This window comes from Euwallacea fornicatus, chromosome 5 (assembly GCF_040115645.1).
Source record: "Euwallacea fornicatus isolate EFF26 chromosome 5, ASM4011564v1, whole genome shotgun sequence".
Classification (NCBI taxonomy): Eukaryota; Metazoa; Arthropoda; class Insecta; order Coleoptera; family Curculionidae; genus Euwallacea; species Euwallacea fornicatus.
In genome coordinates, this window is record NC_089545.1 from 4033523 (window position 1) to 4046747 (window position 13225).

The window sequence follows — 13225 nt, forward strand, 5'->3', positions numbered from 1 at the left end:
AATTAATGCGATATATAAGCTTTTGAAAAGTCTGAAAAAAACTTGCCAATTTTGCTACAAAGAGTTTTAAAATTACTTTGAAAAACACAACTAAAACATTTTTCTAACTCTTCCAAATAAACCAAAATTACCACATTTTTTTAATTATTGTAATTCTGCGGTATACATATATATATGTATGTAAAGAATAAAACTATAGAAAATTAGTGCATTTTAAAAAACGTGATAAATTTTATAACATTTAATACACCAACTAATCTATTTTTGGAAGATGAATAATTTTTGGAGCAACGCATGATGTAAAGCGTAATTTCAAAACATTCTGTATAAAAATTTATTTTAATTGTGACACATTTTTTATTTTGTTGATTATTTAACAATTTATGTATAAGATTACTTGCCCATTTAGAAAAAAATATATGATGTAAAACCAGAACATTTTTTGGTCCATCGCGTAAACATTTTGTGTCGAATTGTTACTTATTGTCTTGAATAGCCTATAAAGCAACAAAGATTTTTAAAAAGAGGAGAAACACTGATCGTAAACACCATTTTTCTTTGGTTTTTGATTACGTCTATTTTTTCTTTTTGGGTTTTAATTGCAAGTACTGCCAACTAAATTTTCTGACAAATTCGATAATTTTGCCTACTCGATACCATAATTCTACTATTTCAAACTGGCAACACTGCTGCATATACGCCAGTATGCCGATTACCAGGGATTTAGTTTTTAGTTACCAGATAAATTTCGAAAGATGTTATGATGAATTCAGGCATCATAAAAAATGTCTCTTTTTTTGCAACTGCCACAATATAGCATTGCTACTGATTCAAGAACAATTTCGCAAGATCCTTTAATTCCGTGCAAGCCAAGTATATGAAGATATTAAGATCCAACACGTAACTTTATTGCTGCAGCGATCCTGAAAACTTTATAAAAAGAGTAAAGGAAATATGTTTACTGGAATCATTACATTTGGACTGGCTTATATCCGAGTTCTCAACCGTTGAAACTTGTCGTTGATTTCTTTATAACGGCCGAGACTGGGTCGAGTTTAAATCGATTGATGATTGTTTTTTTTCCTCAATTATAATCTGTATCTCGAAACCCACAAACTAAAAAAAAAAACAGGGAACCAGACAGCTAATGCATCACTGATGTCCAGATCTTGATATGAAGACACGGCAGCGTGAATTCCGTCCAAGAAATGAATTGGCAGTGTAGTGATTTATTGCCAGCCTACCAACATTAAGTCTGGAAAACTGGCTCTCGTGATATCGTCAGCTTTTCCAGAGTCGCTAAAGAGTCAGAAAAACTATCGGGAGAACTCAAAACCGTCAATCTTCTATTAGTCATGCGATCACTTCTCCGATGAAATCCGACAGTACAGAAATGTCGAATATTCACCCTAATCGTCGTATGCCTCTGAAATTCAGGGAGGGACTCATGTGGTTTATATGCAGAGATCTAGGACTCTATGGACTGGAGCGCACTGGGACGCTTAGACTGTTCGTCCTTTGGTATGAGAAGAGAGGAAGTGGACATTTCTAAACCCTTTCTTGGACATGTCTATGGCCTTTGACGAACCGATCTATGTCCTCTCACGGATATGTCTGATCTGTCTATGGCCACACTTGGTGCATTAATTCGGAATTGTTTTCTGAAGAAATCAAACTATCCACGACGAAATCAGGACTCTACAATTTCGAGTACCCAATATCTTATACACCTATAGCATCTGTACTACGGGCACATATTCAAACTTGGAAATATAAAAATCCATTCGTTGCCCTTCAAAATACCGGAGTTGTTACTTCATATATAGGAGGAAGCTTCAATATCACGTTTTGAAAACATAGGAACTGTCTGTCAATAAAAGACCTGATAAGTAATAACGAAGTTGCTAATGTGGCCGTTATAAAAGTTTCTGAAATATATATGTAAGAGCCATTGCAATTTAGAAAAACACCATGTTTGGCGAGTTTGGTCACTTTCCTTAACTGTGTTCTGATCTGAATCATCTTTAGAAAGGATTTTTGTTGGTAATTTTGAGAGCTTTGTTTTCTGGCAGAATTAATATTTCGGTAAGTTTATGAAACATTAACAGTAGGGCATAGAAAAAGTATCATGCCCTACTCGAAAGTAAGGCACGTTACTCACTAAAATTAATGACCTCGCGTGCTGCTCGGTCGCAAATTTTCGACCCGTTTATAACATGCTTCTTGTTATTCCCATAATGAAATATACTATTGTATTTTAAAATCCTGAAGCAATATATAACAGACGCATCGTGACGTATCGTAACACTATTACATAATATTATGACGCACGGTTTAAAGGTTCATTAGAAACACTTATCCGTAATTGATAAATTTCCTTTAAAATTTATATCTACGTTATTTGCAAATTATTGGTAAGTAAGTAGAAAAAGAAGTTAGAATACGTATTAAAATATTTACGCCAAATTTAAAGTAAAATTCTATTTTTCAATGAGTTCAACTCGCCCTTGAAGCCGTTTCATAAACAAAATTACTTGATTCAGAATCATCGATTCATCTGCGCGCACTCAAATATTTATCTCCGAAATATTGACTCTTGGCACATGACCCATTAAGTATTTTAAATAGTTGTAAATTTTTAATAGTTACAGTTAGAGTAAAAACTATTCCCAAGATTTGATAGCAAATGCCAATTTTACGAAACATTTAAACATTTTTTTAAGTTAACATCCCGTTGTCATTTTTCATTTCTTAACATTGACGTTTGTGTAAAAACTACTACTACTACTACTACTACTAAAATTTAGCATTTGTGCCGTAGTTATCCTATACGAATTTTTCGCTGTCTATATTATATCTGGAAAAATACTGGGCGACATCTCAATATTGCGAAGTGGCCAAGTAATTAAATAGGTACCAACATCGGAAACAGGTTCAATTGATGAATTTGAGGAGAACTTATTAATGCAAAATTAATTTAAGTGTGGAGGCTTAGGCAAGCCCATAAGTGCTACAAACCAGTCCAGCATATACGATAAAGGAACTGCACTACAATATAGAACATGGAGAAAATCCCTATATTAAGAGTTTTAACATACCAGCACGGGTTAATGGATAAAAGGTCAGCTCAAATGATCATTTTTTTCTTCGACTCTGGTCAACTGCATTGTCCCGGTTGGGTATTCATTTTACGGCAGTGTACAGTTGTTAAGTTTTGGTAATTTTTCGTAAATAGTACACAGTTTCGTAAGCAATTTTTAAATAACACTTCGAAACTTATCATATTGGGTGCATTACACGACCATTCACTCACAAATTCCTTGAATAAACTATCAATTCAGAGTGAACGTAACCAGTGAAATGGGACAAGGAGGCAATGCAATAAACGTTATAATAACTCCATAGTATATTTAGGTTTATTCTGCACCTGAAACGACCAAACAATATAAATTTTAAAAGAAATGAAAAACGAACATAAAGTCCATCTATTATAAACCTGCAAAACATAAAAGAAAACCATAATGCTACATTCCGTAACACCCATTAGCCGGCTCTTTATCGCCCTTTCACCTGTTGGCCCGTCGCCGGCTGTAACATTTTGGCGGGCACACGCACAACTATCAGGAGCAATAAACCACGTTGCAGCCGCATATACCAGCGCCGCGGCGAAGATTGACAGCTCGACGGGCGCCCAGAATGGGGCCACTACCTCTCGTCGGAGGCGGAGTCTCCCACTACGCCCCGCCCACCTGTCAAAGTGACCCCGACTGGTGCGCATTAGCATCAGTGAAAGATGTGATCCCGGGAGTGACGAGAGATGACGTGTCGACGTTGCCAAATCTAGCTACCTTTCGTAAGATACGTACATTTACTGACACCTTACATGTGCTGAGTTTAAACGCGGGTTTTAGATTTGAAATATTTATAGTCAGTTAGCTTTATGGCTGTTAGACGAATTAGTGTCTTTCTATTTGGGATTTATTTATAGATTGGAAATATTAATGTTATTTTATGAGTTACATTGATGAGGATTTACCCTCGAGTGGTTTGGCAATGCCGGCCGTATCATAAGAGACGATAAATTCTTCTGATGTAATATCCCCCGCGTGGAGGAAGTTTTATAGAAAGCCACGTTTTCTTTTGAATTTCGATCGTTTAAAAATAAATTTTTGTGTTTATCAATAAGTAAATTATCAAAAACAACACAAAATCTGTCATGAACTTACTAGAAAGGTGTTAGCAGACTTTGATCTGTCTATCTTAAGTTTAGATAAGAATGTTCTTGCTAACAGTACTAAAGAAACTGATGAGATACTTCGGGTGTTTCTGAAAGCTCCGACCAATAAAAGAAATTATAGTAAAATTTAAGTTTCTCGCATCACATAATTAGTACAACATTTTTGGATTTCTGACACATTTCAGTCCTCGAATTTGTTAAGATGTATTCCTTTTATTTGCGAGTTTCAGATCCTTTGGTCTCAATTATCTCATTTCATTTGCAAGCCAATTTAAAAATATTTTGAATTTTTACGGATAATTTTCTTTTAAATCTTATATCTTTTAATTATTTTCAATTTTTATGTTTGGAAGTTAGTCTATACTGAAGGGGGCATTGCGACACATAAATAAATCGAAGAAATCTTTTAAGGGAAATGACAATTCGGATTAAAATACAAAACCACTACTAACTCAGACACAAGCCCATATAAAGGTGATTTAAAAAGCCAAAAAACAATGAAAATAAAAAAGACTATATGAAACGTCTGCGAAAATGATAGAGATATCCTAATGATTGCTCTTGACTGCAATTAACTTTGCCCTAGCTTATTTTAGCAGGACACTGAAGAGCCGGCTCTTAGACCTCTTCGCCAGTAACAAATATTGTAAATTTTAATTACCTATCTATTAATAGTTGATTTTTAGGCTAAAAATATTGTCATTAAATAATTCAAAACTTACTGAATTAGAATTTAAAGTAAATGGTAAAGTTTCAACATTTTCAATCATATTCATAACTACAGTCAGGTACTCCAAAATATCGATCTCCTTGAAAAAATTCTTCTATAGATTGCTGTATCTAACTTTACATTGTTGACCACTACTTTAATGGTATTTTGCCTCTCGCGAATAGGATCTGCAAATGTATCTTCAGAGCATTCTATTCTACCTGACGTAATTTCACTACTTTGGTCCAAGCTTTCATTATATTTTTTGACATTTTCCACGGTAAATTCAGTAACTCATTTATTGAGGGTCTGGTTATAGCATGTAATATTATATCTACAGGACACAAGTTATCCTTCCTAATATGTTTTCAGTATCTTTTAGAATTTTTCAATAACGTATTCAATAACCTCTGCTCATTTAACTGCAGCTTTTTAATCTCTTCTCATTCTTGCCGCTTATAACTTTCAATAATGACTTAATTTTTTAAACCAAGACAAGTTTAGATAAAGGGCAAATTATTGGAAATAATTGAACAAATGGTTGAGGTACCATACTACTGGAACAAAAATAGATCTAAAGCTTAAATTATGACATTTCCATTAAACGTCAGACCGATGTCAATTTAAGTACACACTAGCTGAACGTATGAGTTTGACCAGTGGGCAGTACACACGTCAGGCATTGCATGCGTTTGTTTTTGGTCGTGTGCAGTTGGCGGTACATCAAAAAATATTAGTTCGCTCAAGGTTTGCAGATGATCGACAATATATGTACACACGTATATTAAGAGCCGTTTAGATTGTATTTAAGAGTCCACGAGATGACGATTATAAAAATTAAATAAAAACATTGGTTGACTTAATGTTGTACATACAATGAGCTTTAGAAAGAAAATAAATATACGCATGTCTTCGTTAATTTTATTGATCCGTAGCATGTGAATCCGCAGAAACGTTGTGGACTCACCAGAGAATTGACTGCATTCAATCGTGCTCGATTCTATGCCATGAAAATGGGGGCTCAAAATGTGGAAATGCCAGATAGACATTATTTTAATTAGTTTTAATTAAGTATTAGTTTTCGCGTCAGATGTGTCCAAAAGGGCAATGGATAGAATAATAATTAAGTATTCAAGGACAACAAGATATTTTATTTTCTGGTCAGCACATACTGTTGGTATAATTACTTGAAACCAATTGACGTTGTTGAATTTTCAATCTCACTCTTTTGTCAAAGTCAACCACTAATAACGTCCATCATTTATGCAGGAGACGAATATCTGGTTTCCATGGGTCAGTGAGACTTTTTATAGCTGGACCGAGACATAGCGACTCCATTTTTTATTTGCAGAGCCGCCTTACTGCCAAATTAATGTTGTCGGCCTGAATTTCTTGAGTTATTTGCTGCTTAAGAAATAATGGCTTATAAATTTTAAACTTGAACTCACATTCACACACTCACAATATGTTCACATTTTAAAGTAATAAGGAAGGTGAGGATTTTACCGCGATGATTTTTTCATTGTTATCATTTTATAATGTTGGTCATGGTGGCGTTTCCTGAGTAAAAATTACTATGTGGGGAAGGTTAAATAGTTACAACAAACTCGGTTAGTTAAATACTGACAGATAAATATCAGCGACTGGCTGTTTCTTGTTGAGAGTAGATGAGACCATGGGGTGTCGGTTATCTGTGGATAGTCTGGTACAACAAAACTAAATGTAAGTTTCTGAAGGGATTAATGTTCATTTAAAGAAAATATATCGACTCTTCGATCGATTAAATGTTATAAACCCGTTTATTACGAACAAAATCTTAAAAAGCATGTGATTTTTAAGAAGAGGAAAATCTCTAGGCAGCAATTTGGCAACAACGAAAGCTGATGGCTCATCAGCGCGAATCTTTTCGCGACGCCACCGGCTCTTCGCGCTCACACACGTTTCCAAACCTGACGAAACGGCGCGCCGTTGTCGCTGCTCGACGAAGGGGAAGGGGCAACGTCGCGCTCTGTGCTGTCACTCATTTAGTCCGCGAAGGCGCTGCTCGCGAGAAGGTTGCTCGCCGCCACTTGTTCCTGATACTCATTTGTTTTTCCCTGATTGACACGATTGCGGCGAGTGACAGTCGTGACGCTCTCATCGCTTTGATGCGCCCGACGTCGACTGACAGTTGTCATTGCCGATCGCCCCCGATCATTAACGATGTATACGATTATGTGATGTGTGTTTGTTTATCTACCGGTTATCATTTGTTTGTATCTTGTTGTTGTAAATAAGGTATTTCTGCACGCAGTAAACAACCTGTTGACGCGCCCCGAGCCCCCTGAAACCCGTGCTGGGAGGCCAGACGTTTTAGGTTAAACTATGAACTGAAGTTTGTGGTCTAAAATGTGAAGGAACAATCAGTCAAAATTTTGCGCCACTTGAGGAGGCTGGAGGCGGCCGCCCCATCCACTAAGATGCCCAGGAGAAAGCAAGACTGCCCCAAGCGAATGAAATGTAAGTTTATGTAGAATAGTTGCTATTTTCAAAATAATAACGTTTCTAATACAAACGAGCTTAGTTATCGGTTTTCGGAAACTTTGAGTGTCGTCGATGAACCAAACGAAACAAAAATGTTAAAAGAGTCGAACAGCATTCGGTTCGCCAACGAATTTTCAAAGGAATTTACTCCCGGTTTATTCGGTGTTGGCGCGCTTGTCACCCTCGCAAACTCGTCGTGTAAACACGGTCTTTTTTGAGGCATTCCATTCAATTTGCGGCTATTTGTTGCACACAGGCTTTTTTGTTCTATTTATCCACTTCAGGATGAACAGATTTCCATTAGTTGCTGAGTGGCTGATTTTTGAAGATTAATGCTCAGCTTTACGCAAAATACCTCACTAAATATCGTCGAGCGGAGTTCATTTGATATTGCTGTTATTTTATCTCACCGGAATTATTCTTGTTTAATTTGAATATAAAGAATTTTACGAGTTGATTTTCCCAAGTAAACCCAGGCAGCTATAAAGCTGCATCTAACAACAGATTTTTAAATTTCCTGTTCAGCGCATCAGCAGCCACTTGTTGAATTCATACACTCGTTAGGCCAGAATTTTTTCAAATGTCGACTCTGTCAACTCTCGCTTTGCAGGAACTTTTTTTTTCTCTGCTTTACTCTTACTTAAAGTTCATCGAGAAATGCGACTGCCAGGGATCAATGTTCATCATTGTCATTCGAAACGTTCACCATGTCTTATGACCGAGAATATGAAGTATATAAATGTTAAGTTGTAATTTTTGTCCATGTGGTTCACCGCCTGGTTGAATGAATAATCAAAATTAACAAGAATCTATGAACAGGAATGACAGACGTATTTAAAAGATTTATTTCTATTATTAAAGCAGTTGCAGGATTTTATTTTTATATTGGATATGCTAACTTCCTTATCTCCCACAAAGTCGCTTGTCCATTCAGTGACTATCAGTTTTAATCATTAATAAAAAATTAAAAATGACATATAAATGTCATCAGATCACAGTTTATTGTTGGATAAATTAGAAAAGGAAGAGAAAATTCAACTGAACTGAGAAATCAGATTTTGGTTGTCAAGCAGCTTGTGACTCATCATCACGTTGGAATGTCGCTCCTTTCCTAACAATCACTCTTTCATTTTAGTCATAGAACTGTGAGATACCAGTCAATTTCGGATTTTTAGCTTCTAAAAGTACTCAAGGGGCGCCTTTGTGATTTTGATACGAAAAAGTCTCGCTACCATAAAGTACGAGGAGGCAAAAGATAAAATATCATGTTAGATCTAAGACTCTGCAAATACCTCTACAAAAACCAATAGCTGAGACAATATTATATAATACAAATTACAAAGTTTTCAATGACAGGAGCTTTAAAGTGGTACTGAAAGTGGAAGCCCTTTTCCTTATCTATCGTTTCTTTCTCGCATTTTCCTTCCACTTGCAAACTCCAGTTTGGAACAATATCTGAACGAATATAATAATTATAGGCATTGTGTTAAGTAGTCGATGAAATGAGAGTTATAAAAATGTAAGAGTTGTAGGGCATCATTTTTAACTTCTACAACCTTTCTTAATTTTGTGCCCATTTAACCTCTGCCTCTTATCGTTGATGATGAGACTCGAATCGCAAAAACCACTGCGAAAACTAATAGCGGGTACGATATTATGTGATATAAATTGTACAGTTTCCACTGACAGGTCACCTAAACACGATTTCACCGCTGTAATATTGAGACCTTTCCACCCACACGGCCAAGAGCTTAGACATGATTTAAGCTATATTATGGTATCCTTCCACCCCTGTCCCGATACTGAATGCTCAATTCTCTCCAAAAAGCCGTAAAGTTGGCCTATTTATGATAGACTCAGGACGTTTCGCCCCCGAGTGCTTGTCGCACGTTCGTCCATCCGATATCTCGCGTAGGACGTTTCGAAATTTACAACATGGCCCCAGCTTTACGTTGACAGGCCGTTGTTTTCTTCTCGAAAGGCGGCCATTATTTAGAAGGTCCATGGAAATGGAGAAAGAAATGAGCTGAATTCAAGTAATCGGATCATCACCACCGTCAAGTCGAGCGTGGCGGTTTAATTACTCACAAGTCAGCGAGATGAAATATAGATTTGGGATCAATATCACCTGTAATTAAGCCACATCTATCACAACATTCCGACTCGATGTGAATGTTCTTCGGTAATGTGCGTGCGTATGCAACATGGCGGCCACAGATCGCAGAGATAAGACGTCGCATCGCGGGCATTTTTCAATCGAAACCTGTTCCGGTGGCTTCCTTTTGCATATCGCTCCGAGAAGACTTTGGGTCGAGGTAGCGGAGATAGGCCCAATACAGTGGGAATGAAGCCTCACGGAATTCTATTATTCACTCAACGACACAAGAAGACTCTATGGGTGTTGAATCATTTAAATATTAACCATTCCAAGGTCATTCTGAAAAAATGAATTTAACGACGTATTGCAGGGACTACAATTGGTACCGGAGTATTGGTTGGGTGGGGGTGGGGAGAGGGGGACGGGAAACGGTCCGGGACGGTAGGCTAAGAAGGGTGCTGGACTTCCCTTGTTGGCGGTTTTTCTTGAAGGTAAGAGGGCGGTGATTAAAAATTTCGCGCAAGGCGTCAGAATTGCTAAAGCCAGCCCTGACCGCAATAAGACCGAACGATTTATAAAGTTTCGTCAATTATAGTCTATAGCTTTTGGTCCTCATAATAGTAATTTTAACCCGAATTAACCAAACATGTCACGAAAAACGATGGATAGACTGTTGCGTAGAACTCGTAAATCCACATGTTAATAAGTTTTAGTTAATTCAGATTACATATATTTTTGCACTCAACTTATTTTATTTACCCTAAAAACTTTTTTCGTGTAACCAAGAATGTCACCTTATGGGTCTAATTGCAATATGCTTCTTGTGTGCAATTTTTAGAAAGGAACCGTTTTAATTTCTATATTTAACAGCTTTAGTTTTTCATAATGGTTCACGTATGCGTGTGGTGTTTTTTGCAAATACTCCACTTTCGCAACCCCTCGGGTACTAAAAGTACCACACTACTAAGCTATTTTTAAATCATTTTCCGAGTTATTTTTTAAAATGTGCTTACGAAAATTTCGTTACAATTTTGATGCTTTATTAAAAGTTTCATGGACCGGTTTATAGGTAGGTATATGAGCGTCCGTGTTCATTTAAGTCTGGTTTGGGACTAAATATTATAGTCCAGTCTTAATTTTCATTTCACATCAAGTGAATATACTAAAATACTGAAGTATGTCGGAGCCATGATGTTCAGATTTTAAGCCATTTCTGCTATAATGTTCATCTCTAAATATTTATATTTTCTTATACTACTCAAGAGGCCTAAAATTCTCGTTTTTGTTTCAAATCCACCGTCCAGTTTTCACTAAATAATTTTAAGTCTGACAAGTTTTAGTTCAGAGTAGTTCGGTTTTAGTTATCTATACCAGATATATGTATATAGTATGTAGGAGTAACTTGAAACTATAGTATAGCATGTCCACTATATCCAATAGCGGTAAGGATAACTGCACAATAGATTAGCTAATTATCTGATTAGGAATTTCTTAGAAGCCAATAGTGACGTACGACAGCTTCAAGAGAAGAGTGTTTGCCAATAAATCAAGCACTTTGTCGATAATTCCAGTAAACACTTAAACTGAAGGAATCTTAATATTTCTACTGACTATGAATATTCATGCAAATCTGCTGGTTAACCATCCGCAATGCAATTGATGGAAAAGACTGGTATAGCGACTTCAAGGCAAAACAATTTAGCTTGCACAGTAAGAACTTTAACCCAAATGGCTCTAACTTTCACTTGAAGCCTAAGTAAAATCCATTAAGTCGCATATATATAGACACTTGAAAATAATACGCCGCCCAAAGAGGCCATCCGGCACTGTCTACAAGACCGTAAAACATTTTATTACACAATAAAGGCCCAGTTTGATCCCCTAAATGACAGGTTATAAGCCAATTTGCGGACGTTGCCGAGCCATTTAGTTTTTTCCTCGGTGCTATTTTTGAAATCGACCTTTTGGGTTGATGAAATTCTGATGATCATAGTAATCAGTCATAACCGCCATATTACATGGTTTAATTTCGTTCGATCAGATAACAGGCTTGTAGGTAAATTGCCTTCCTAGTGGTGCAAATTGTGGCGACAACAGTCCTCCGAATAATAAAAAAATTCAAAAAGCAGGCTAATTATTATTACAATCATTAGTTCCTAAAGAAGATATTACAAAATAAAATAAAACAAGGTTATTAGCACATTAACTGTAATTAATGTTCTGGGCGGCCATTAGCATGGTATCGTCTGCATGCGGGCTTTTAGAAATCATATTATGAATTAATATCGAATATTTCAACGTATATGTGAACCCAGAGAAATAACAAATCATCTATAAAAAAAAATCGTTTAATTTAGTTGATAAACAAAATTGTAAATCACTTCTGATGGATATTAAAACATTCATCTAGCTCAATTTCTAACCTCTGATGTATCACCTAGCAAAGATTCAAGTAAAAACGACACGATCAACCGCAAGTACGACCAAACAGGATGTGTCGTAAAAGATGTATTTAATATCGTAATTTAAATTATAATTTACATATTTCTCTAATTAATAGCCCAACGTATTCAAGACCCGTGGCGGGTTTCAATAGTAAAAATCGTCTGTTAACAGCATGTAATAATGTGCATGGGAATGTTTGTTATACCGGGTGGATTCTGTATAACTTGGTGCGTGGTTCAATAACAATAATTATAAGTAACAAAACAAGCGTATTATCCATCCATTTTAGGCCAATACGAATGAATGCACTTTGTATCGATTTTTTTTAAATCTCAATTCTATATTACATGAATCCATATGGTTCTAAAAATACATAAAAGTTTCAATGCAAGAGTTATCTTTGATGAGAGTTCGTGAATTCTTGTAGAATTTGTGCCTCGTTGTCGACTAAATTTCTGTCAGTGTCATTACTGCGGTACAATCGTTACTTTATATTGAAATACTTGAATTTTAGTAATAAAAAATTGTGTTAGTTTTGTGAGTGCGCGAAGACGATATAAGTACTATGAAAAATATAGTGGATGTAGGGCGTAAGAAAACATATGAAGATAAAAGAACGCATAAAAAAGAAGAGAATATTCAAGATAATTGACCTTCTGGATTGGAAAAGTATGTGGTAACCACGAAGCAACTTATAGTAGGAAGAGAAATGCTATTAAATTATTAACTTGGCGATAGAAAAGATAATCACATTCATTAATGTTTTCCGGGTTCTGAAGTGGTGGTTCAAGAACGCTCCGTCCGCATCTGAGGTGGACATTGTCCAAAGCAATAAAGCAATGAGCCAGCTCCTGTGATTATAGGCAATAATTGAGAAGAGTACTGCATAGTTATAGTTGCCATGATGCTACGCTGATTTGTCCAAAATCCAGAAACGGGAGGTATCACTGAAACCGGTAATTACCCTTATAGAAGATCTTGCGTACGAAGACGTTCTCGTTGGTTCTGATGTGGTTTTTCTAATCAAAATGGTGTCGATCAAAAAAGCAATGGAACATATTGAAAGAGAATTTTCTCCAGGCATTGCCAAATTGTTCAAATACCGCTTAGAGGAAGTTCTGTGAGCAAACTAATTTGTAAAAAATCTTTATTCAGTGTATGTGTAACGCTTACTTAAAATCGGACAAAAAAAGTTTAATTGCATTAGAATGAC

General features: G+C 36.1%; 1 protein-coding gene across 3 annotated transcripts in view; it reads left to right on the forward strand.

Annotated features, from left to right (window-relative positions):
- The first annotated feature begins 6882 nt into the window (after positions 1 to 6882).
- Positions 6883 to 13225, forward strand: part of tio (tiptop) — a 119084-nt gene continuing 112741 nt past the window's right edge. Inside the window, exon 1 of one of the 3 annotated variants that reach the window (XM_066282002.1) lies at positions 6883 to 7445. In XM_066282002.1, the coding sequence (XP_066138099.1) occupies positions 7406 to 7445 (40 nt within the window). In that variant the 5' untranslated portion in view covers positions 6883 to 7405. Of the gene's footprint in view, positions 7446 to 10042; positions 10059 to 13225 lie in introns of those variants that run through there. The other 2 variants (XM_066282004.1, XM_066282006.1) reach the window with 2 other exon arrangements.